General features: G+C 61.0%; 1 protein-coding gene across 1 annotated transcript in view; it reads left to right on the forward strand.

Annotated features, from left to right (window-relative positions):
- HUWE1 (HECT, UBA and WWE domain containing E3 ubiquitin protein ligase 1) overlaps positions 1 to 22,294 on the forward strand; it is a 75,289-nt gene that overhangs the window by 15,568 nt on the left and 37,427 nt on the right. Inside the window, exons 22-45 of the mRNA XM_054052147.1 lie at positions 688 to 779; positions 881 to 1,092; positions 2,012 to 2,069; positions 2,173 to 2,349; positions 3,321 to 3,566; positions 4,665 to 4,798; positions 5,408 to 5,508; positions 6,040 to 6,243; positions 7,062 to 7,278; positions 7,676 to 7,798; positions 10,926 to 11,157; positions 12,039 to 12,272; positions 13,092 to 13,214; positions 13,297 to 13,392; positions 14,456 to 14,725; positions 14,803 to 14,955; positions 16,115 to 16,242; positions 16,337 to 16,418; positions 16,844 to 17,020; positions 17,749 to 17,902; positions 18,637 to 19,001; positions 19,947 to 20,142; positions 21,060 to 21,227; positions 21,875 to 22,017. Coding sequence (XP_053908122.1) covers positions 688 to 779; positions 881 to 1,092; positions 2,012 to 2,069; positions 2,173 to 2,349; positions 3,321 to 3,566; positions 4,665 to 4,798; positions 5,408 to 5,508; positions 6,040 to 6,243; positions 7,062 to 7,278; positions 7,676 to 7,798; positions 10,926 to 11,157; positions 12,039 to 12,272; positions 13,092 to 13,214; positions 13,297 to 13,392; positions 14,456 to 14,725; positions 14,803 to 14,955; positions 16,115 to 16,242; positions 16,337 to 16,418; positions 16,844 to 17,020; positions 17,749 to 17,902; positions 18,637 to 19,001; positions 19,947 to 20,142; positions 21,060 to 21,227; positions 21,875 to 22,017 — 4,085 coding nt within the window. The remainder of the gene's footprint in view (positions 1 to 687; positions 780 to 880; positions 1,093 to 2,011; positions 2,070 to 2,172; positions 2,350 to 3,320; positions 3,567 to 4,664; positions 4,799 to 5,407; positions 5,509 to 6,039; positions 6,244 to 7,061; positions 7,279 to 7,675; positions 7,799 to 10,925; positions 11,158 to 12,038; positions 12,273 to 13,091; positions 13,215 to 13,296; positions 13,393 to 14,455; positions 14,726 to 14,802; positions 14,956 to 16,114; positions 16,243 to 16,336; positions 16,419 to 16,843; positions 17,021 to 17,748; positions 17,903 to 18,636; positions 19,002 to 19,946; positions 20,143 to 21,059; positions 21,228 to 21,874; positions 22,018 to 22,294) is intronic.

Genomic DNA, 22,294 nt, shown 5'->3' on the forward strand with positions numbered 1-22,294 from the left:
CCCAAATCCTAATCCCCTCTGTACCCCAAATCCCCTCCATGTCTCCAATCACCCTCTGTACCCCTCTCTGTGCCCCAAACCCCCTCTCTGTGCCCCCGAACCCCCTCTCTGTGCCCCCAAACCCCCTCTTCGTGCCCCCAAACCCCCTCTCTGTGCCCCCAAACCCCCTCTCTGTGCCCCAAACCCCCTCTCTGTGCCCCCAAACCCCCTCTTCATGCCCCCAAACCCCCTCTCTGTGCCCCGAATCCCCTCTTTGTGCCCCGAACCCCCTCTCTGTGCCCTGAACCCCCTCTCTGTGCCCCGAACCCCCTCTTCATGCCATAATCTCTCTCTCTGTGCCCCCGAACCCCCTCTCTGTGCCCCCAAACCCCCTCTCTGTGCCCTGAACCCCCTCTTCATGCCCCAATCTTCCTCTCTGTGCCCCCAAACCCCGTCTTCGTGCCCCCAAATCCTCTCTCTGTGCCCCAAACCCCCTCTTCATGCCCCAATCTCCCTCTCTGTGCCCCCGAACCCCCTCTCTGTGCCCTGAACCCCCTCTTCATGCCCCAATCTCCCTCTCTGTGCCCCAAATCCCTTCTCTGTGCCCCCAAACCCCCTCTTCGTGCCCTGAACCCTCTCTTAGCCCCCCCAAACCCCCTCTTACCCCCCCAAAACCCCCCCATATTCCAACGTCCCCGTCCCTCGCAGGAGACACGGCCTCCAACCTGGGCAGCGCGGTGGACGAGCTGATGCGCCACCAGCCGACGCTCAAGACCGACGCCACCACCGCCATCATCAAGGTGACACCCCGCGACACCCCGCGACACCCCGCACGGGGGGACAGCGCTGTCGGGGTGACCGAGACCACCCCCCCAAAACCGCCGCCCTCCTGGTTTTCCAGCTGCTGGAGGAGATCTGCAGCCTGGGCCGCGACCCGCGCTACATCTGCCAGAAGCCTTCCATGCAGAAGGCCGACGGGACGGCCGCGGCGCCGCCGCCGCGCTCGCCCCACGCCGCCGAGGAGGCGTCCAGCGAGGACGAGGAGGAGGAAGAGGTGCAGGCGATGCAGAGCTTCAGCGCCGCTCAGCAGAGCGAGGCCGAGCCCGCCCAGACGTGAGCGCCGCGGCGGGGGGACGAGGGGCATTCGGGGGTGTCTGGGGGAGTACGAGGGGCATTCGGGGGTGTCTGGGGGGGGAAAAGGGCATTTGGGGGTGTCTGGGGGGGGGGAAAGGGGCATTTGGGGGTGTCGGGGGGAGTACGAGGGGCATTTGGGGGTGTATGGGGGGGAAAGGGGCATTTGGGGGTGTCTGGGCAGGGGAAAAGGGGCATTTGGGGGTGTCGGGGAGGGGACGAGGGGCATTTGGGGGTGTCTGGGGGGGGGAAGGGGCATCTGGGGGTGTCTGGGGGGAGGAAAGGGCATTGGGGGGTGTCTGGGGGGACGACAAGGGGCATTTGGGGGGGACAAGGGGCATTTGGGGGTGTCTGGGGGGGAGGAAGGGGCATTCGGGGGTGTCTGGGGGGGGAAAGGGCATTTGGGGGTGTCTGGGGGGGGGGAAAGGGGCATTTGGGGGTGTCTGGGGGGGGGAAAGGGGCATTTGGGGGCTGTCTGGGGGGGGAAGGGGCATTCGGGGGTGTCTGGGGGGGGACGAGGGGCATTTGGGGGTGTCTGGGGGGGGAAGGGGCATTTGGGGGTGTCTGGGCAGGGGGAAAGGGGCATTTGGGGGTGTCTGGGGGGGAAGGGGCATTTGGGGATGTCTGGGGGGGGGAAAGGGGCATTTGGGGGTGTCTGGGGGGGAAGGGGCATTTGGGGGTGTCTGGGGGAGTACGAGGGGCATTTGGGGGTGTCTGGGGGGGGTAGGGGAATTTGGGGGGGAGATGGGGTGTTTGGGGGGTGTCTGGGGGGGTCAAGGGGAATTTGGGGGGAGCGAGGGGTGTTTGGGGGGTGTCTGGGGGGGTACAAGGGGAATTTTGGGGGGGGTGGAAGGGGCATTTTTGAGGGGACGCAGTGTCATTTTGGGGGGGTCTCTCGCAGGGTGGTGGGCACGGAGGAGCGCATCCCCATCCCGCTGATGGATTACATCCTCAACGTGGTGAGGAGAAACTGGGGGGCCCCCCTGCAACCCTGCTTGCTTGCTTGGGGTTTTGGGGAACCCCCTCTGAACCCCCAAATTCCCCCCCGGACCCCCTCCGCAGATGAAGTTCGTGGAGTCCATTCTGAGCAACAACACCACGGACGATCACTGCCAGGAGTTCGTGGCGCAGCGCGGACTGCGCCCCCTCGTCACCATCTTGGGGCTCCCCAACCTCCCGGTTGACTTCCCGACCTCCGCCGCTTGCCAGGCCGTGGCCGGAGTCTGCAAATCCATCCTGGTACCCCAAAAATTGGAGGGGACCCCAAAAATTGGGGGGGGGGGGTGGTGGGGGTGGGCTGAGAGGAGACCCTGGAAAGGAACGTGGGGAGTGAAAGGTGCCGGAGGACAAGAAAGGGTTAATAAGGGTCTGGGGGGACCCCAAAAGCAGAGGGAGCCCCAAAAAGGAGGAGGGGACCCCAAAAATTGAGGGGGGGGGGCTGAGAGGAGACCCTGGAAAGGAACGAGGGAGCAAAGCCAGAGGACAAAAGGGGTTTGAGGGGACCTGAAAGGGTTAATGGGGGTCTGGGGGGGACCTGAAAGGGTTAATAGGGGTCTGGGGGGGACTTCGATTCATTTCAGTTCCCCTTCAAATTTCAATTCCCAGTTCAAATTCAAATTTCCTTTTAAATTTCGATTTCCTTTTAAATTTCGATTTCCTTTTAAATTTCGATTCCCCTTTCAAATTTCGATTTCCTTTTAAATTTCGGTTCCCCTTCAACTTTCAATCCGGCTTCAGATTTCAGTTCCCCCATTGAATTTCAATCCCCCTTCAAATTTCAGTTCCCCCTTCAAATTTCTATTTCCTTTCAAATTTCAATCCCACTTCAAATTTCAGTTGCCCTTCCAATTTCAAGCCCCCCTTGGAATTCCAATTTCCTTTCAAATTTCAGTTCCCCTTCGAATTTTCATTTCCTTTGAAATTTCAAAATTTCAAATTTCAAAATTTCAAATTCCAAAATTTCAAATTTCAAAATTTCAAATTCCAATTTCAAAATTTCAAATTCCAATTTCCTTTCAAATTCCAATTTCAAAATTTCAAATTCCAATTTCCTTTCAAATTTCCATTTCCCTTCAAATTTCCATTTCCCTTCAAATTTCCATTTCCCTTCAAATTTCCATTTCCCTCCAAATCCCCCCCTCCCTTCGAATTTCCTCTTCCTTTGGCGTTTCCTTTGGCGTTTGACCTTCCCTCGGCTTTGCCCGGGGCAGACGCTGTCTCACGAGCCCAAGGTGCTGCAGGAGGGGCTGCTGCAGCTCGACGCGGTGCTGTCAGCGCTGGAGCCGCTGCATCGGCCCATCGAGGCGCCGGGGGGGTCGGTGCTGCTGCGCGAGCTGGCGGCGGCGGGCGCCGTGCAGGACGCCACGCTGTCGGCGCAGGCCACGCCGCTGCTGCACGCCCTCACCGCCGCCCACGCCTACATCATGATGTTCGTCCACACCTGCCGCGTCGGCCAGGTACGGGGCTGCGGATCGTTTGGGGGGGGCTTTGGCTCGTTTTGGGGGGACTTTGGCTCGTTTTGGGGGGCTTTTTCTCGTTTTGGGGGGACTTTGGCTCGTTTTGGGGGGACTTTGGCTCATTTTGGGGGGGCTTTGGCTCGTTTTGGGGGGGCTTTGGCTCATTTTGGGGGAGCTTTGGCTCATTTTGGGGGAGATTTGACTCATTTGGGGGGCTTTGGCTCATTTGTAGGGGGCTTTGGCTCGTTTTGGGGGGACTTTGACTTATTTTGGGGGAGCTTTCGCTCATTTTGGGGGAGCTTTGACTCATTTTCGGGGGCTTTGGCTCATTTTGGGGGGACTTTGGCTCATTTTGGGGGGACTTTGGCTCTTTTTGGGGGGACTTTGGCTCATTTTGGGGGAGCTTTGACTCATTTTCGGGGGCTTTGGCTCGTTTAGGGGGGACTTTGGCTCATTTTGGGGGGCTTTGGCTCATTTTGAGGGAGCTTTGACTCATTTTTGGGGGCTTTGGCTCATTTTGGGGGAGATTTGACTCGTTTGGGGGGGCTTTGGCTCATTTTGGGGGAGATTTGACTCGTTTGGGGGGGCTTTGGCTTGTTTTGAGGGGACTTTGACTCATTTGGGGGGCTTTGGCTTGTTTTTGGGGAGCTTTGGCTCGTTTTGGGGGGACTTTGGCTCATTTGTAGGGGGTTTTGACTCGTTTTGGGGGGCTTTGGCTCATTTGGGGGGAGCTTTGGCCCATTTTAGGGGGCTTTGGCTCATTTGGGGGGGTTTTGACTCATTTGGGGGGAGCTTTGGCATGTTTTGGGGGGCTTTGGCTCATTTGGGGGAGCTTTGGCATGTTTTGGGGGGACTTTGACTCATTTTGCGGGGGTTTTGGCTCGTTTTGGGGGGACTTCGGCTCATTTGGGGGACTCAGCACGTTTTTTGGGGGGACTTTGGCTCATTTTGGGGGGGCTTTGGCTCCTTTTGGGGAGTTCAGTGCTGAATTGGGTGACTATGGGGGGGGCTAAGCACATTTTGGGGGGACTCAATGTTTTTGGGGGGATCCCCTGTGATCCGGGGGGGTCACTGCCACGTCCCGTTCCGCCCCCCCAGAGCGAGATCCGCGCCATCTCGGTGGCGCAGTGGGGGTCGCAGCTGGGGCTGAGCGCCTTGGGGAAACTGAGTCAGCTCTACTGCTCCCTCGTGTGGGAGAGCACCGTCCTGCTGTCCCTCTGCACCCCAAACAGGTATTGGGGGGCACTGGGGGGCACTGGGATGGGGGGGACTGGGGGGGCACTGGGATGGTGCTGGGGGACTGAGGGGCACTGGGATGGGGATGGGGGACTGGGAGGGCACTGGGATGGGGGGACTGGGGGGGCACTGGGATGGGGATGGGAGGGACTGGGGGGGCACTGGGATGGGGATGGGGGGACTGGGGGGGCACTGGGATGGGGATGGGGGACTGGGAGGGCACTGGGATGGGGGGACTGGGGGGGCACTGGGATGGGGATGGGGGGACTGGGGGGCACTGGGATGGGGATGGGGGGACTGGGGGGCACTGGGATGGTGATGGGGGACACTGGGATGGGGATGGGGGGACTGGGGGGCACTGGGATGGTGATGGGGGACACTGGGATGGGGATGGGGGGACACTGAGTTGGGGATGGAAGGGACTGGGGGGCACTGGGATGGGGATGGGGGGACTGGGGGGGCACTGGGATGGTGATGGGGGGACACTGGGTTGGGGATGGGAGGGACTGGGGGGGCACTGGGATGGTGATGGGGGGGCGTGGGAGGGGTGGGGTTGGGTTTGGGGGTGACGGGGTGGGGTGCTGAGGCCCCCCGCGCCCCCCCAGCCTCCCCGCGGGGTGCGAGTTCGGTCAGGCCGACATGCAGAAGCTCGTGCCCAAGGAGGAGCGGGGGGCGCCCAGCCCCCCCCAGGGCGGCAGGAGGACAGGTAGGGGGGGCCAAGGGAAAAGGGGGGGCTGGGGGGCTCCTGGGGGGGGGCACAAGGGGTCGGGGGGGCTCTTGGGGGTGCGGAAGGGGTCTGGGGGGCTCCTGGGGGGGGGGCACAAGGGGTCCGGGGGGCTCTTGGGGGTGCGGAAGGGGTCTGGTGGGCTCTTGCGGGGGGGGCGGAAGGGGTCTGGGGGGCTCTTGGGGGGGGGGTGGAAGGGGTCCGGGGGGCTGTTTATGGGGGGTCTTTAGAGGCGAGGGGGGGGGGGTCTCTAAGGGGAAAGGGGGGGACCTTTAGAGGCAGGGATTGAGGGGGGTCCCCAGGGGAAAGGGGGGGACCCTTAGAGGTAGGGATTGAGGGGGGTCCCCAGGGGAAAGGGGGGGTGTCTATGGGGATCTTTAGGGGGGGGTGGGGGGGGGGGGTGGGGTGTCCCTAAAGGGAAAGGGGGGGGACCTTTAGAGGCAGGGATTGAGGGGGGTCCCCAGGGGGAAAGGGGAGGCTTTGGGGTTCTGACCCCCCGTTTTCTTGGCGCAGAGGGGGAGGCGGAGGGCGCGGTGCCGCCGGGGGGCAGTGAGGGCCCCGGAGGGGCGCAGGGGCTGCTGGAGGGGATGGGGCTGGAGAGCGAGGCCCTGGCGCCCATGGAGACCGACGAGCCCGGCGGCGCCGACGCCAAAGCCAAGGCCAAGATCAGCCCCGCCATGGCCGCCCGCATCAAGCAGATCAAACCCCTGCTCTCCGGTGAGCGGGGGCACCCCAAAACCCACCGGGGGGGAAAGGGGGATGCAATGGGCAGCAAAACACAGCCCCAGGCGGGGGGGACCGAAACAGCCTGGGGGACCCCAAAAGTGGCCTGAGGGGACCCCAAAATGGGCTAAAACGGTCAGGGGGCACCAAAACAGCCTGGGGGACCCTAAAAGTGGCCTGAGGGGACCCTAAAATGGTCAGGGGGCACCAAAATACCCTGAGGGACCCCAAAAGTGGCCTGAGGGGACCCCAAAAGTGGCCGGGGGGGCCCCAAAATGGGCTAAAATGGTCAGGGGGGACCAAAACAGCCCGGGGGACCCTAAACGTGGCCTGGGGGGACCCCAAAATGGGCTAAAATGGTCAGGGGGCACCAAAACAGCCTGGGGGACCCTAAACGTGGCCTAGGGGGACCCCAAAATGGGCTAAAATGGTCCTGGGGGCACCGAAACAGCCTGGGAGACCCTAAAAGTGGCCGGGGGGGACCCCAAAATGGGCTAAAATGGTCCTGGGGGCACTGAAACAGCCTGGGGGACCCCAAAAAGGATTAGATTTTTAGATATGAAGGTGCCCATGGAGTTGGGGGCTGCCTTTTTGGGGTGCCCAGGGAGTTGAGGGCTGCATTTTTGGGGTGCCTGTGAGGTTGTGGGCTGGATTTTTGGGGTGGCTCAGGGGGCTGGAGTTGGGGAGTCCCTAGATGGTAAATCTGAGGATGCCCCTGGGTTTGGATGCTGGATTTTTGGGGTGCCCATGGGGTTGGATGCTGGATTTTTGGGGTGCTAATTGCGTGTGTGTCCCCCCAACTCCCCCCGCAGCGTCCTCGCGCCTGGGCCGAGCGCTGGCCGAGCTGTTCGGGTTGCTGGTGAAGCTTTGCGTGGGCTCGCCCGTGCGGCAGCGCCGTAGCCACCACGCGGCCGCCGCCGCCCCCGCGCCCAGCCCGGCCGCCCGCGCCACCGCCTCCGCCCTCACCAAACTGCTCACCAAGGGGCTCAGCTGGCAGCCCCCCCCCTACACCCCCACCCCGCGGTTCCGGTAAGAGCGGAGGGGGCTGTGGGGAGAGGGAGGGGTTAAAAGGGAGAGGGGAGGGGTTAAAAAGAGAGGGAGGGGGTTAAAGGGAGAGGGGAGGGGTTAAAGGGAGAGGGGAGGGGTCAAAGGGAGAGGGGAGGGGTCAAAGGGAGAGGGGAGGGGTCAAAGGGAGAGGGGAGGGGGTTAAAGGGAGAGGGGAGGGGTTAAAGGGAGAGGGGAGGGGTCAAAGGGAGAGGGGAGGGGTCAAAGGGAGAGGGGAGGGGTCAAAGGGAGAGGGGAGGGGTTAAAGGGAGAGGGGAGGGGTTAAAGGGAGAGGGGAGGGGTTAAAGGGAGAGGGAGGGGCTGTGGGTGGGGCTAAGGGCAGTGGGCGGGGCCTGACTTTCCCGCCCTCCTCCCCCCTCAGTCTGACGTTCTTCATCTGCTCGGTGGGTTTCACGTCCCCAATGCTGTTCGATGAGCGCAAGTTCCCGTATCACCTCATGCTGCAGAAGTTCCTGTGCTCCGGTGGCCACAACGCCCTCTTCGAGTGAGAAACGCCTCAAAAATCCCCCCCTCAGATTCTCTCTCCCCTCAGACTCTCTCCCCTCAGACTCTCTCCCCTCAGACTCTCTCCCCTCAGACTCTCTCCCCTCAGACTCTCTCCCCTCAGACTCTCCCTCCCCTCAGACTCTCTCTCCCCTCAGACTCTCTCTCCCCTCAGACTCTCCCTCCCCTCAGACTCTCTCTCCCCTCAGACTCTCTCTCCCCTCAGACTCTCTCTCCCCTCAGACTCTCTCCCCTCAGACTCTCTCCCCTCAGACTCTCTCCCCTCAGACTCTCTCCCCTCAGACTCTCCCTCCCCTCAGACTCTCTCCCCTCAGACTCTCTCCCCTCAGACTCTCTCCCCTCAGACTCTCTCCCCTCAGACTCTCTCCCCTCAGACTCTCTCCCCTCAGACTCTCCCTCCCCTCAGACTCTCTTCCCCTCAGACTCTCTCCCCTCAGACTCTCTCCCCTCAGACTCTCTCCCCTCAGACTCTCTCTCCCCTCAGACTCTCTCTCCCCTCAGACTCTCTCTCCCCTCAGACTCTCTCTCCCCTCAGACTCTCTCCCCTCAGACTCTCTCTCCCCTCAGACTCTCTCCCCTCAGACTCTCTCTCCCCTCAGACTCTCTCTCCCCTCAGACTCTCTCTCCCCTCAGACTCTCTCTCCCCTCAGACTCTCTCTCCCCTCAGACTCTCTCTCCCCTCAGACTCTCCCTCCCCTCAGACTCTCTCTCCCCTCAGACTCTCTCTCCCCTCAGACTCTCTCTCCCCTCAGACTCTCTCTCCCCTCAGACTCTCTCTCCCCTCAGACTCTCCCTCCCCTCAGACTCTCTCTCCCCTCAGACTCTCTCTCCCCTCAGACTCTCTCTCCCCTCAGACTCTCTTCCCCTCAGACTCTCTCCCCTCAGACTCTCTCCCCTCAGACTCTCTCTCCCCTCAGACTCTCTCCCCTCAGACTCTCTCCCCTCAGACTCTCTCCCCTCAGACTCTCTCCCCTCAGACTCTCCCTCCCCTCAGACTCTCTCTCCCCTCAGACTCTCTCTCCCCTCAGACTCTCCCTCCCCTCAGACTCTCTTCCCCTCAGACTCTCTTCCCCTCAGACTCTCTTCCCCTCAGACTCTCTTCCCCTCAGACTCTCTCCCCTCAGACTCTCTCCCCCTCAGACTCTCTCCCCCTCAGACTCTCTCCCCTCAGACTCTCCCTCCCCTCAGACTCTCCCTCCCCTCAGACTCTCCCTCCCCTCAGACTCTCCCTCCCCTCAGACTCTCCCTCCCCTCAGACTCTCCCTCCCCTCAGACTCTCCCTCCCCTCAGACTCTCCCTCCCCTCAGACTCTCTCTCCCCTCAGACTCTCTCTCCCCTCAGACTCTCTCCCCTCAGACTCTCTTCCCCTCAGACTCTCTTCCCCTCAGACTCTCTTCCCCTCAGACTCTCTTCCCCTCAGACTCTCTTCCCCTCAGACTCTCTTCCCCTCAGACTCTCTCCCCTCAGACTCTCTCTCCCCCTCAGACTCTCCCCCTCAGACTCTCTCCCCCTCAGACTCTCTTCCCCTCAGACTCTCTCCCCTCAGACTCTCTCCCCCTCAGACTCTCTCCCCTCAGACTCTCCCTCCCCTCAGACTCTCCCTCCCCTCAGACTCTCCCTCCCCTCAGACTCTCCCTCCCCTCAGACTCTCTCTCCCCTCAGACTCTCTCTCCCCTCAGACTCTCTCTCCCCTCAGACTCTCTCTCCCCTCAGACTCTCTCTCCCCTCAGACTCTCTCTCCCCTCAGACTCTCTCTCCCCTCAGACTCTCTCCCCCTCAGACTCTCTCTCCCCCTCAGACTCTCTCCCCCTCAGACTCTCCCTCCCCTCAGACTCTCCCTCCCCTCAGACTCTCCCTCCCCTCAGACTCTCCCTCCCCTCAGACTCTCCCTCCCCTCAGACTCTCTCCCCTCAGACTCTCTCCCCTCAGACTCTCTCCCCTCAGACTCTCTCCCCTCAGACTCTCTCCCCTCAGACTCTCTCCCCTCAGACTCTCCCTCCCCTCAGACTCTCCCTCCCCTCAGACTCTCTCCCCTCAGACTCTCTCCCCTCAGACTCTCTCTCCCCTCAGACTCTCTCTCCCCTCAGACTCTCTCTCCCCTCAGACTCTCTCTCCCCCTCAGACTCTCTCCCCTCAGACTCTCTCCCCTCAGAATCTCCCCCTCAGAATCTCCCCCTCAAAATCCCTCCTCAGAATCTCCCCCTCAAAATCCCTCCTCAGACTCTCTCCCCTCAGACTCTCTCTCCCCTCAGACTCTCTCCCCCTCAGACTCTCTCTCCCCTCAGACTCTCTCCCCTCAGACTCTCTCCCCTCAGACTCTCTCCCCTCAGACTCTCTCCCCCCTCAGACTCTCTCCCCTCAGACTCTCTCCCCTCAGACTCTCTCCCCTCAGACTCTCTCCCCTCAGACTCTCTCCCCTCAGACTCTCTCTCCCCTCAGACTCTCTCCCCTCAGACTCTCTCCCCTCAGACTCTCTCCCCTCAGACTCTCTCCCCTCAGACTCTCTCCCCTCAGACTCTCTCTCCCCTCAGACTCTCTCCCCTCAGACTCTCTCCCCTCAGACTCTCTCCCCTCAGACTCTCTCCCCCTCAGACTCTCTCCCCCTCAGACTCTCTCCCCCTCAGACTCTCTCCCCTCAGACTCTCTCCCCTCAGACTCTCTCCCCTCAGACTCTCTTCCTTCTGAATCCCCCCCTCAAAATCCCCCCTGAAAATCCCTCCCCCACATTCCCCCCCAAAATTCCCCCGAATCCCCCCAATTCCCCCCCACTTTCCCCCCCAGTTTCTCTCCAATTCCCCTCCCCCAATTTCCGCCAAATCTTTTGGGGGTCCAGAAGGGACTTGAAGAGATGAGGAGGGATTTTTGGCGGGAGGTTTGGAAGGGAGCTTGGAGGGATGCAGGGGGGGCTTTGGGGGCGCAGAGGGGGCTTTGGGGGTGCAAGAGGGCCTGGAGGTGGGTATAAAGGGACTTTAGGGTCGCCGAGGGGATTTGGGGGTTTAGGGGGTGCCCCCCAAAACTCAGAATGCCCCTATTTCTCACCCACACACCCAGAAATCGGGGGTGCCCCCCCCCTTTCACATCTTTAACGATTTATTTTCTTCCTCGAGGACGTTCAATTGGGCGCTGTCGATGGGGGGCAAAGTGCCGGTGTCGGAGGGTTTGGAGCACCCCGATTTACCCGACGGGACCGGCGAGTTCTTGGACGCGTGGTTGATGTTGGTGGAAAAAATGGTCAATCCCAGCACGGTGTTGGAATCGCCCCACGCGCTGCCGGCCAAGGCGCCCCCCCCGGGGCAGCCCCACTTCAGCGCCCTGCGCTTCCTCGTCGTCACCCAGAAGGTGGGGATTTTGGGGGGGCCGGGGAGGGGCACAGAGAGCGTTTTGGGGGGCTTAGAGGCTGTTTTGGGGGCACAGAGGGGGTTTGAGGGGATGAGGAGGGGCTTTTAGGGGCTTGAAGATGGGGCAGAGGGAGCTTGGAGGGACGGGGGAAGGACTTTTGGGGTGCAGCGAGGGTTTGGGGGGGTGCAGGAGGGATTTGAGGGGTGCAGAGAGGTCTTGAGGGGGATGGGGAGGGAGTTTTGGGGGTGCAGAAGGGATTTGAGGGGTGCAGAGGGGGCTTGGGGGGGATGAGGAGGGACTTTTCGGGGCGCAGAGGGGGTTTGAAGGGACTTTTCGGGGCGCAGAGGGGGGCAGAGGGATCTTGGAGGGATGAAGGAGGGACTTTTAGGGGTGCAGTGAGGGTTTAGGCGTGCAGAAGGGATTTGAGGGGCACAGAGGGGGCTTGAGGGGGATGGGGGAGGGAGTTTTGGGGGCTCCCTCACCCCAATCCCCCTTTTCCCTCACCCCAATCCCCTTCCATCACCCCAATCCCCCCCCTCCCTCACACCCAATCCCTCTCCTTCACCCCAAATCCCCCTTCCCTCACCCCAAATCCCTTTTCCCTCATCCCAAATCCCTTTTCCCTCACCCCCAGTCCCCCCTCCCTCACCTCCAGTCCCCCCTCCCTCACCTCCAGTCCCCCCTCCCTCACCCCAATCCCCCCTCCCTCACCCCAATCCCCCCTCCCTCACCCCCAATCCCCCCTCCCTCACCCCAGTCCCCCTCTCCCTTAGTCCCAATCCCTCTCCCTCACCCCGAATCCCTTTTCCCTCACCCCGAATCCCCCCTCCCTCACCCCCACTCCCCGTCACCCCCTCACGCCGCTGTCCCCCCGCCCGCAGGCGGCGTTCGCCTGTATCCGGCAGCTGTGGGGCCGTCGGCCGCTGAAGGTGTACGGGGGTCGCATGGCCGAGTCGATGTTGGCCATCCTGTGCCACATCCTGCGCGGGGAACCCCTCATCCGCGACCGCCTGCGCCGCGACCGCGACGGCGCACGGCCAGACGACGAGGCTGCCGCCGGCGAGGACGGGGCGCCGCGCCGCGAGCCGCAGGTCAACCAGCAGCAGCTGCAGCAGGTGAGCCCCAAAACCCCCTCCTGTGCCCCTAAACCTCTCCTGTGTCCCCCAAAGTCCTTCCTCATCACCCTAAACCCCTCCTGAGCCCCTCAAAGTCCCTCTTGTGTTCCCTAAATCCCCTCTTGAGCCCCCCAAACCCCGACCTGTGTTCCCCAGAGTCCCTCCTCATCACCCCAAAACCCTCCTATGTCCCCCAAATCATCCTGTGCCCCTCAAACCCCTGCTGTGTCACCGGAAATCCCTCCTCATCACCCTAAACCCTTCCTCTGTCCCCCAAAGTCCTTTCTTATCACCCCAAACGCCTCCTATGTCCCCTAAATCTACTCTGCCCCCTCCAACTCCTGCTGTGTCCCCCAAACTCCCTCCTCTGTCCTCAAAGTCCCTGTTGTGTCCCCTGAACTCCTTTTCCATCCCCAAACCCCATTTTTGCTTTCCCAGCCCCGTTTTTGGTCTCCCAAATCCCTTTTTTCATCTCCCAAACCCACTTTTTTGTCTCCCAACCCCCTTTTTTGTCTCCAAACCCCCTTTTTCATTTCCCAACACCCTTTTTCATCTCCAAACCCCTTTTATTGTCCCCCAAACCCCCTTTTTCATCTCCCAAACCCCCTTTTTTGTCTCCAACCCCCTTTTTTGTCTCCATACCCTCTTTTTCATTTCCCAACCCCCCTTTTCATCTCCAAATCCCTTTTATTGTCCCCCAAACCCCCTTTTTCTTTTCCCAACCCCCCTTTTTCGTCTCCAACCCCCCTTTTTCATCCTCCCATCCCCTTCGCGGCCCTCCACCTCCTCTCCCGCCGCGCTCACGGCTCCGTCCCGCAGCTGATGGACATGGGCTTCTCACGGGAACACGCCATGGAGGCGCTTCTCAACACCAACACCATGGAGCAAGCGACCGAATACCTGCTCACGCACCCCCCGCCCCTGATGGGGGGCACCGTGCGGGTAAGGACGGGGTTTGGGGGGGCCCTGGGGGGAACCCCCCAGCCCCTGACGCCCCTCACCGCGCCTCGGGCCGCCCCCCCAGGACCTCAGCATGTCGGAAGAGGACCAGATGATGCGGGCCATCGCCATGTCCCTGGGCCAGGACATCCCCATGGACCAGCGCGCCGAGTCCCCGGAGGTGCGGAGGCGATGGCGTGGGGGTCTGCGCCCCCCGCCCCCCCATTTTCCACCCCCTCGCCCTGTTTTGTGCCCCTCGAGTCCATCTCACAAATCCCTGACCCCTTTTTGTACCTCCCCAACTGCTTTTTCCTGCTCCCCCACCCCTTAAATCGTGTTCTCGCCCTTTTTCTGCCCCTCCAGCCCCATTTTTTTCCCCAAACTCTTATTTCTTGCTTTAGACCCCTTTTCCTGCCTCCCCAACCCCATTTCTCACCTATCCAAACCCACTTCTCGCCCTGCAACTCCATTTCTTGTTCCTAAACCCCTTTTCCTGCCACCCCACTCCCTTTCCTCACACTGTGACCCCATTTTTCACCCCAACCCCCATTTCGTGCCCTTTAACCCCCACTTTGTGCCCCCAACACCCATTTTGTGCCCTGTAACTTCTATTCTGTGTCCCCCAATTCACATTTTGTGCCCCCACCCCCCTTTTTGTCCCCCCAACACCCATTTTGTGCCCTATAACTCCCAGTTTTATGTTCCCAGCCCCTGTTTTTTGCCCCTCCTTTTATTTTGTGCACCCCCAACTTCCATTTTATGCCCCCAACTTCCATTTTGTGCCTCCCACCCCTATTTTGTGCCACCCCAACCTGTGTTTTGTGCCCGGAAACCCTATTTTGTGTGCCCTGAACCCCCATTTCATGCCCAACCCCCTGTTTTATGCCCCCCAATCCCCATTTTTGGCTCTCTAACTTCTATTTTAGGTCCCCCAACCTCTGATTTTGTCCTCTAATCCCCATTATTTGTCCTTTAACCTCCATTTTTTTGTCCCACGCCGCCATTTTTTGCCCGCAAACCCCCATTTTATGCCACCAATCCCCATGTTTTGCCTCCCAACTCCCATTTTTTGTCCCTAACCCCTGTTTTATGCCCCCAACCCCCATGTTATGCATTCTTATTTGTATTCTATGTCCTCCAACGCCCATTTTGTGCCCCCCCAACCCCCATTTTATGCCCCCCAGGATCCATTTCTCCCACCACCACCCCCTTTCTCACCCTTTTCCCCCTCCTCTCGCCCGCAGGAGGCCGCCTGCCGCAAAGAAGAAGAGGAGCGCCGTGCCCGCGAGCGCCAAGAAGAAGAAGAAGCCAAATGCTTGGAGAAATTCGAAGGAGCCGAACCCTTGGAAGCAGCCGAGCTCTTGGCATTCACCGATTCCATGCTTCCCGGTTGCTCCCAGCTCTTGGATGAGCTTCCCGACACCGTTTACCGCGTCTGCGACCTCATCATGACGGCCATCAAACGCAACGGGGCCGCCTACCGCGACTCCGTCCTCAAACAAGTGGTGAAACAGGTGAAAAAGAGGGGAATAAAGGGATTTTGGGGGTTATGGGGATGTTTCGGTGCCTCTCCTGACTCCGTGTCGCGCAGGTGTGGGAAGCGGCCGACGTCCTCATCAAAGCGGCGTTGCCGCTCACCACCAGCGACACAAAAACGGTGTCGGAATGGATCAGTCAAATGGCGACGTTGCCTCAAGCTTCCAACCTGGCCACTCGCATCTTGCTCCTCACTCTCCTTTTCGAGGTGATTTGATAGGGGGACACCCCCCAAAATACCGGAAAGGGGGGGAAGCTTTTTGGCTTCGGACACGTAGGGTTGTCCCAGCATTGGGTGGCGTCCCAAAATCCCGTGCGTTGGGTCGGATTTGGGTTTTTTGGGAGGAGTTTGGGTTTCAGGAAAGGGATTGCGGGGATTTGAGGGGCTTTGGGGGGGATTTGAGGGGGTTTGGGGGGATTTGAGGGGGTTTTGGGGGGTATTGGGGTTTGGAGAGATTAGGATTGGAGGGAGTTTTGGGCGGATTTGAGGGGGTTTAGGGAGGGTTTGAGGTTTCAGGGAAGGGATGGGATTTTGAGGGGGCTTTGAGGAGGTTTGGGGGGAATTTGAGGGGGTTTGGGGAGGATTTAAGGGGATTTTGAAGGGGATTTGCGGGAGTTTGGGAGGGGGTTGGTTTTCAGTAAAGGGATTTGGGGGATTTGAGGGAGTTTGGGGGAGTTAGAGGGGGTTTGTGAGGGATTTGAAGGGGTTTGGGGAGATTTCAGAGGGTTTTGGGGGATTTGAGGGGGATTTAAGAGGATTTGGAGGGGATTTGAGGAGTTTTGGTTTTCAGTGAAGGGATTTGGGGGGTTTGTGAGGGATTTGAGGGAGTTTGGGAGGATATGAGGGGATTTGGGGGGATTTGAGGGGGATTTGGGGGGATTTGAGCGCGGTTTGGGGGGATTTGAGGGAGTTGGGATTTTGAGAGGGTTTGGGGGGATTTGAGGGATTTTGGGGGTATTGGGGGATTTGGAAATGTTAGGATTTGGGGGGGTGGGAGGGATGGAGGGGATTTGGGGGGATTTTGGGGGTTGGGGTTTCTATTGGGGATTCAGGGGTGTTGGCGTTTTGGGGGAATTTGGGAGGAGGGATTTTGGGGGATTGGGTTTTTTTGGGGGTGGATTTGGGGTAATCGGGGGCTGTTGGGAAGATTTAGGGTTTTTTGGAGTGGGTTGGGGAGGAACTGGGAGGGTTTGGAAGAAATTGGGGCTATTTAGGAGGAAATTTGGGAGGGTTTTGAGGAGACTGAGGGAATTGAGAGGAGGCCGGTGAATTGCGAGGGGGTTGGGGGGGCCCTTGGGAAGATTGGGGGGTGATTTGGGGTTGTTTTGGGGTGTGGGTGACCCCCGTGCCGCCTCCCCGGACGCAGGAGCTGAAGCTGCCGTGCGCTCGCGTGGTGGAATCGAGCTGCGTGCTGGACGTTCTCATCAAGCTGCTGGAGGTGGTTCAGCCCTGCCTACAGGCGGCCAAGGAACACAAGGAGGTGCAGACCCCCAAGTAAGGATGGGGGCGGCCCCCCAAAATCCCCCCCTCGCTGCCCCCAGGACCTCCTCATTCACCTATTCCTGTCCGTCACCCCAAAAAAACCAAGGTGGATCACACCCGTCCTGCTGCTCATCGACTTCTACGAGAAGACGGCCGTGTCCTCCAAGCGGAGGGCACAGATGAACAAGGTGGGGGGTCCTGGGGGGGAACTGGGGGGTCCTGGGAAGATCTCGGGGTCTTAAGGGGGTCTTGGGGGGTATTTGGGGATCTTGGGGGAGATATGGGGGGGCCTGGAGGGGATTGGAGTGTTCTGAGGGGGAATTTGGGGGGTCCTGGAGGGGATTGGAGTGTTCTGAGGGGGAATTTGGGGGCCTGGAGGGGATTTGGGGGAGTCTTGGGAGGGGAATTTGGGGATCCTGGAGGAGATTGAGGGATCGTGAGGGAGATTTGGGGTGTCCTGAAAGGGGATTGGAGATCCTGAGGGGGTGGAATTTGGGTGGTCCTTGGTGGGGAACATGTGAGCTTCTAGGGTGACACTTGGGGTGCTGAGGAGGAATTTGGGGTGCTGGGGGGCCGCGGGGTGTCCTGGTGACGCCCTCCCCCCCCCTCCCAGTACCTGCAGGCAACTGGGAACAACTGGCGCTGGTTTGACGACCGCTCGGGGCGTTGGTGCAGCTACAGCGCCAGCAACAACAGCACCATCGACGCCGCCTGGCGCGCCGGCGAAACCAGCGTGCGCTTCACCGCCGGCCGGCGCCGCTACACCGTCCAGTTCACCACCATGGTGCAGGTACCCCGAAATCCGGGAGGAGGGGGACCCCAAGACCTCCGAGTGGGCGACGAGAGGGGGAAACAGGCGGCTGCTTCGCCACTAGTTCAGTTCATGGGCCTCGTAGAGCGAGGAGGGGGCAAAAATGGGATGGAGGGACCCCAAAAACGGATGGGGGACCCCAAAAATGGGGGGAAACGGCTCAAAACTGGGGAGACACCCCCTTATTGGCCTCTCTGGGTGGGCGAGGAGAGGGGAAACAGGCAGCTGCTTCACCACTAGTTCAGTTCGTGGGTCTCGTAGAGAGGGGAGGGGGCAAAAATGGGATGGAGGGACCCAAAAAATGCAGGAGTGACCCAAAAAGTGCAGGAGGGACCCCAAAAATGGGGGGAGATGGGTCAAAACTGGGGGGACACCCCCTTATTGATCCTTCCGGGTGAGCGAGGAGGGGGGAAACGGGCGGCTGCTTCGCCGCTGGTTCGGTTCATGGGCCTCGTAGAGCGGGGAGGGGGCAAAAATGGGATGGAAGGGCCCCAAAAATGGATGGGAGACCCCAAAAAAGGAGGAAGGACCCCAGATGTGGGGGGAAACAGCTCAAAAATAGGGTGACACACCCCCTTATTGCCCTCTCCCAGCAGCTGCTTCTCTACCAGTTCAGTTCGTTGGTGTCTTTGAGGCCTAAAAAAGTGGGGGAACACCTTAAAAACTGGGGAGACCCCTTCTTATCCTCCTCTCCCGGTGGTTTTCAGGTGAACGAGGAGACGGGGAACCGGCGTCCGGTGATGCTGACGCTGCTGCGACCGCCCCGTGCCGGCAAAAGTGGAGGCAAAGACTGCGCCGAGGGGGAGCGGGCGAGCGAGGAGGGGCAGGAACCCGAGGGCAGGAGCAAGGAGGAGCCCCCCGGTATGTGGGAAGTGGTATGGGGGTGCGTAGAGGGGTTTGGGGGGGCTGTAGAGGGGTTTTGGGAGGTCTGGGGGGGCAGTGAGGGGCATAGAGGGGTTTGGGGGAGCATAGGGGGATTTGAAAGGGGTTTGGGGAGGGCATAGAGGAATTTGAGGGGGTCTGGGGGTGTGTGGATGGGTTTCGAGGGCGTCTTGGGGTGTTGTAGAGGGATTTGGGGGGGTCATAGACAGATTTGGGGGGGTTGGAAGGGGCTTAGAGGAGTTTAGGGGGGCTGTAGAGGGGTTTTGGGAGGTCTGGGGGGCAGTGAGGGGCATAGAGGGGTTTGGGGAGGGCATAGAGGAATTTGAGGGGGTCTGGGGGTGTGTGGATGGGTTTGGAGGGCGTCTTGGGGTGTCGTAGAGGGATTTGGGGGGGTCATAGATGGATTTGGGGGCATCTGGAAGGGGCTTAGAGGGGTTTGGGGGGGTCTGTGGGGGGCTTAGAGGGGTTTGGGGGGTCTTGGGGATAGTAGGGGGGCATGAAGGGGGTTTGGGGGGGCAGTGAGGGGGATAGAGGGGTTTGGGGGTCTTGGGGCAATGAGGGGGTTCTGAGGGAATTTGGGGGGGTCTGAGGGAATTTGGGGGGGTCTGGGGGAATTTGGAGGGATCTGAGGGAATTTGAGAGAGTCTGAGGGAATTTGGGGTTATGAGGGGGAGGAATTTTGGGGTGCTGTAGCTTTGGTGGTCTCCCCGCAGCCCCCGAGGCGCCGTCGGAGGAAGAAGCCTCGGCAGCTCTGTCGTCGCCGGAGGACGCGTCGTCGGGGTGGTCGGAGGCTCCGGTGCGGGGCCTGGCGGAAGAAGCGGTGCCGGCGGTGTTGCGGGCGTGCGTGAGCATGCTGGGCGTGCCGGTGGATCCCGACACGCTCCACGCCACGCTGCGGCTCTGCCTGCGCCTCACGCGCCACCACAAACACGCTTTGCTGTTCGCCGAGCTCCGGAGCACCCGAACCATCCTGGGGCTCACCCAGAGCTCCGGCTTCACCGGCTTCACCCCGCTCGTCACCCTCCTCTTCCGGCACATCATCGAGGATCCCTGCACCCTGCGGCACACCATGGAGAAGGTGCCGGGGCGCTGGGAACGCGGCGATGGGGCGCCGGCGTGGAGGGTGGAGGAGTTGGGGGGCTGGGATGGAGGGATGGAGGAGTTGGGGGGCTGGGATAAAGGGATGGAGGAGTTGGGGGGCCGGGATGGAGGAGTTGGGGGGCTGGGATAAAGTGATGGAGGAGTTGGGGGGCTGGGATGGAGGGATGGAGGAGTTGGGGGGCTGGGATAAAGGGATTGGAGGAGTTGGGGGGCTGGGATGGAGGGATGGAGGAGTTGGGGGGCTGGGATAAAGGGATGGAGGAGTTGGGGGGCCGGGATGGAGGAGTTGAGGGGCTGGGATGGAGGGATTGGAGGAGTTGGGGGGCTGGGATAAAGGGATTGGAGGAGTTGGGGGGCTGGGATGGAGGGATGGAGGAGTTGGGGGGCCAGGATGGAGGGATTGGAGGAGTTGGGGGGCCGGGATAAAGGGATGGAGGAGTTGGGGGGCTGGGTTAGAGGGATGGAGGAGTTGGGGGGCTGGGATGGAGGGGTTGAGGGGCTGAGATAGAGGAGTTGGGGGGCCGGGATGGAGGAGTTGGGGGGCTGGGATAAAGGGATAGAGGAGTTGGGGGGCTGGGATGGAGGGATGGAGGAGTTGGGGGGCTGAGATAGAGGAGTTACAGGGCTGGAATAAAGGGATAGAGGAGTTGGGGCGGGATAGAGGAGTTGGGGGGCTGGGTTAGAGGGATGGAGGAGTTGGGGGGCTGCGATGGAGGAGTTGGGGGGCTGGGGATAATGAATTTGGGGGTGCAGGGAATAAAGGGATAACAGGGAGAGGCATTTGGGGGCACAGGGGGACGAGGGGGTGACAGGGAGGGGGATTTGGGGGCTCACGGGGATGAGATGGTGACGACGAGGAGGATTTGGGGGTTTGGGGCTTTTGGGGAGCCCTGTTTTGCGCACCCTAACACACGGCCTGCAGGTCGTGCGCTCGGCGGCCACCAGCGGGGCGGGCAGCACCACGTCCGGCGTGGTTTCGGGGAGCCTGGGCTCGCGGGAGGTGAACTACATCCTGCGGGTGCTGGGCCCCGCCGCCTGCCGCAGCCCCAGCGTCTTCACCGAGGTGGCCACCGGCTGCATCCGCATCGCCCTCCCGGCCCCGCGCGGCTCCGGCACCGGTGAGGGCCAAAACGCTGTCCCAGAGGGGCTGTGGCTGCAAAATGGGGTCCTTATGGGTCCAAAATGGGGTCCTGGAGTCCAAAATGGGGTCTCAGAGGGGCTGTGGCTCCAAAATGGGGTCCTTATGGGTCCAAAATGGGGTCCTGGAGTCCAAAATGGGGTCCCAGAGGGGCTGTGGCTCCAAAATGGGGTCCTTATGGGCGTAAAATGAGGTCCTTATGAGGCCAAAATGGGGGTCCGGAGTCCAAAATGGGGTCCCAGAGGGGCCATGGCTCCAAAATGGGATCCTTATGGCTCCAAAATGGGGTCCTTATGGCTCCAAAATGGGGGTCCGGAGTCCAAAATGGGTCCCAGAGGGGCCGTGGCTCCAAAATGGTGTTATTATGGGTCCAAAATGGGGTCCTTATGGCTCCAAAATGGGGGTCTGGAGTCCAAAATGGGGTCTCAGAGGGGCTGTGGCTCCAAAATGGGATCCTTATGGGTCCGAAATGGGGTCCTGGAGTCCAAAACGGGGTCCCAGAGGGGCTGTGACTCCAAAATGGGGTCCCAGGGGAGCCGTGGCTCCAAAATGGGTCCCTGTAGGTCCAAAATGGGTCCCTGTAGGTCCAAAATGGGGTCCTGGGGTCCGAAATGGGGTGCTGGGGTCCGAAATGGGGTGCTGGGGTCCAAGACAGGGGCCATGGGGCACCACAGTGGGGTCCTCGGGGTGCCCGTAGGTCCAAAGTGGGGTTCCAGTGGGGGCTCCAAAATGGGTCTCTGTGGGTCCAGAATGGGGTCCCTTTAGCCCCGCAAAGGAAGTCTCAGATCCAAAATGGGCTCTCAGGAGTCCAAAACTGGGGTTCAGGGGTCTCTTGTGCCCCCCCGTCCCCCCTTTTTCCCCCTCCCCAACCCCTGACACCCTCTTTTTCCCCCCCAGCCTCGGACGATGAGTTTGAGAACCTGCGGATCAAGGGGCCCAACGCGGTGCAGTTGGTGAAGACGACGCCGGTGAAGCCGGCGGCGCTTCCGGCCATTCCCGATCCCATCAAGGACGTCATCTACGACATGCTCAACGCCCTGGCCGCCTACCACGCACCCGACGAGGGTACGAGGGGGTTTGGGGGACCCCAGGGGGTTACAGCCACCCCGAAGAGGGGGTTTGGGGGAACAGTGAAGGGGAGGAGGAGGATGGGGGGCAGTTGGGAAAGGAATTGAGCTGGGACAGAGGGAATTGGGGTGCTCTGAGGGGCTGGGGTGCCCAGGGAAGGGGTATTGGGGTGCTTAGGGGGGGTAGGGGGCACATGGGGAGCAATTGGGCTGCGCATAGGGGGGTAATTGGGGTGCTCGGGGGGGGGAATTGGGGTGCTACGGGGAGTGGGGTGCTTATAGGGGCAATCGAGGTGCATGTGAGGAGGCAATTCGGGTGCTGTGGGAAGGAATTGGGGTGCATGAGAGGAATTGGGATGCTGTGGGAGGGAATTGGGGTGCATGAGAGGAATTGCGGTGCTGTGGGAGGGAATTGGGGTGCATGAGAGGAATTGGGGTGCTATGGGAGGAATTGAGGTGCATATGGAGGGCAGTTGGGATGCTCTGGAGGACAATTGGGATGCTACAAGGAGCAGAGTGCTTGTCGGGTGCATGTGGGGGCAATTGGGGTGCCTGAGGGGGGGCAGTTGGGGTTCACGGGGGGCAATCGGGGTGCCCCGAGCCGTTTTGGGGTGCCCCTAAGGCGTGTTTCCCCCCCACCCCCAGGCGAGAAGGGGGACCCCAAGAGCGCGGCGCCCAGCGAGGTGAGCCAGCTGCTGTCGGACATCGGGGACGACATGTACCAGCAGTACCGCAGCCTCACCCGCCCCCCCGGAGACTTCGACCCCCCCGCCGGCTTCGGCATCAACGTAACCGCGCCTTTCGGGGGGCTGGCGGCAGATTCGGGGGGGCAGAGGGTGGGTTTGAGGGGCCTGGAATGGTATTTGGGGGGGGCTGGTGTGGATTTTGGGAGGCTGGGGGTGGACTGGGGGGGGCTGGGGCAGACTTGGGGGAGCTGGGGGTGGATTTGGGGGAACTGGGGGCAGATTGGGGAGCTGGGGCAGATTTGGGGGGGGCTGGGGCAGATTTGGGGAGGGGCTGGGGCAGATTTGGGGGGGCAGTTGGGTGGTTTGCGCCCCCCCAACT

This window comes from Cuculus canorus, chromosome 32 (genome assembly GCF_017976375.1).
Source record: "Cuculus canorus isolate bCucCan1 chromosome 32, bCucCan1.pri, whole genome shotgun sequence".
Taxonomy (NCBI): Eukaryota; Metazoa; Chordata; class Aves; order Cuculiformes; family Cuculidae; genus Cuculus; species Cuculus canorus.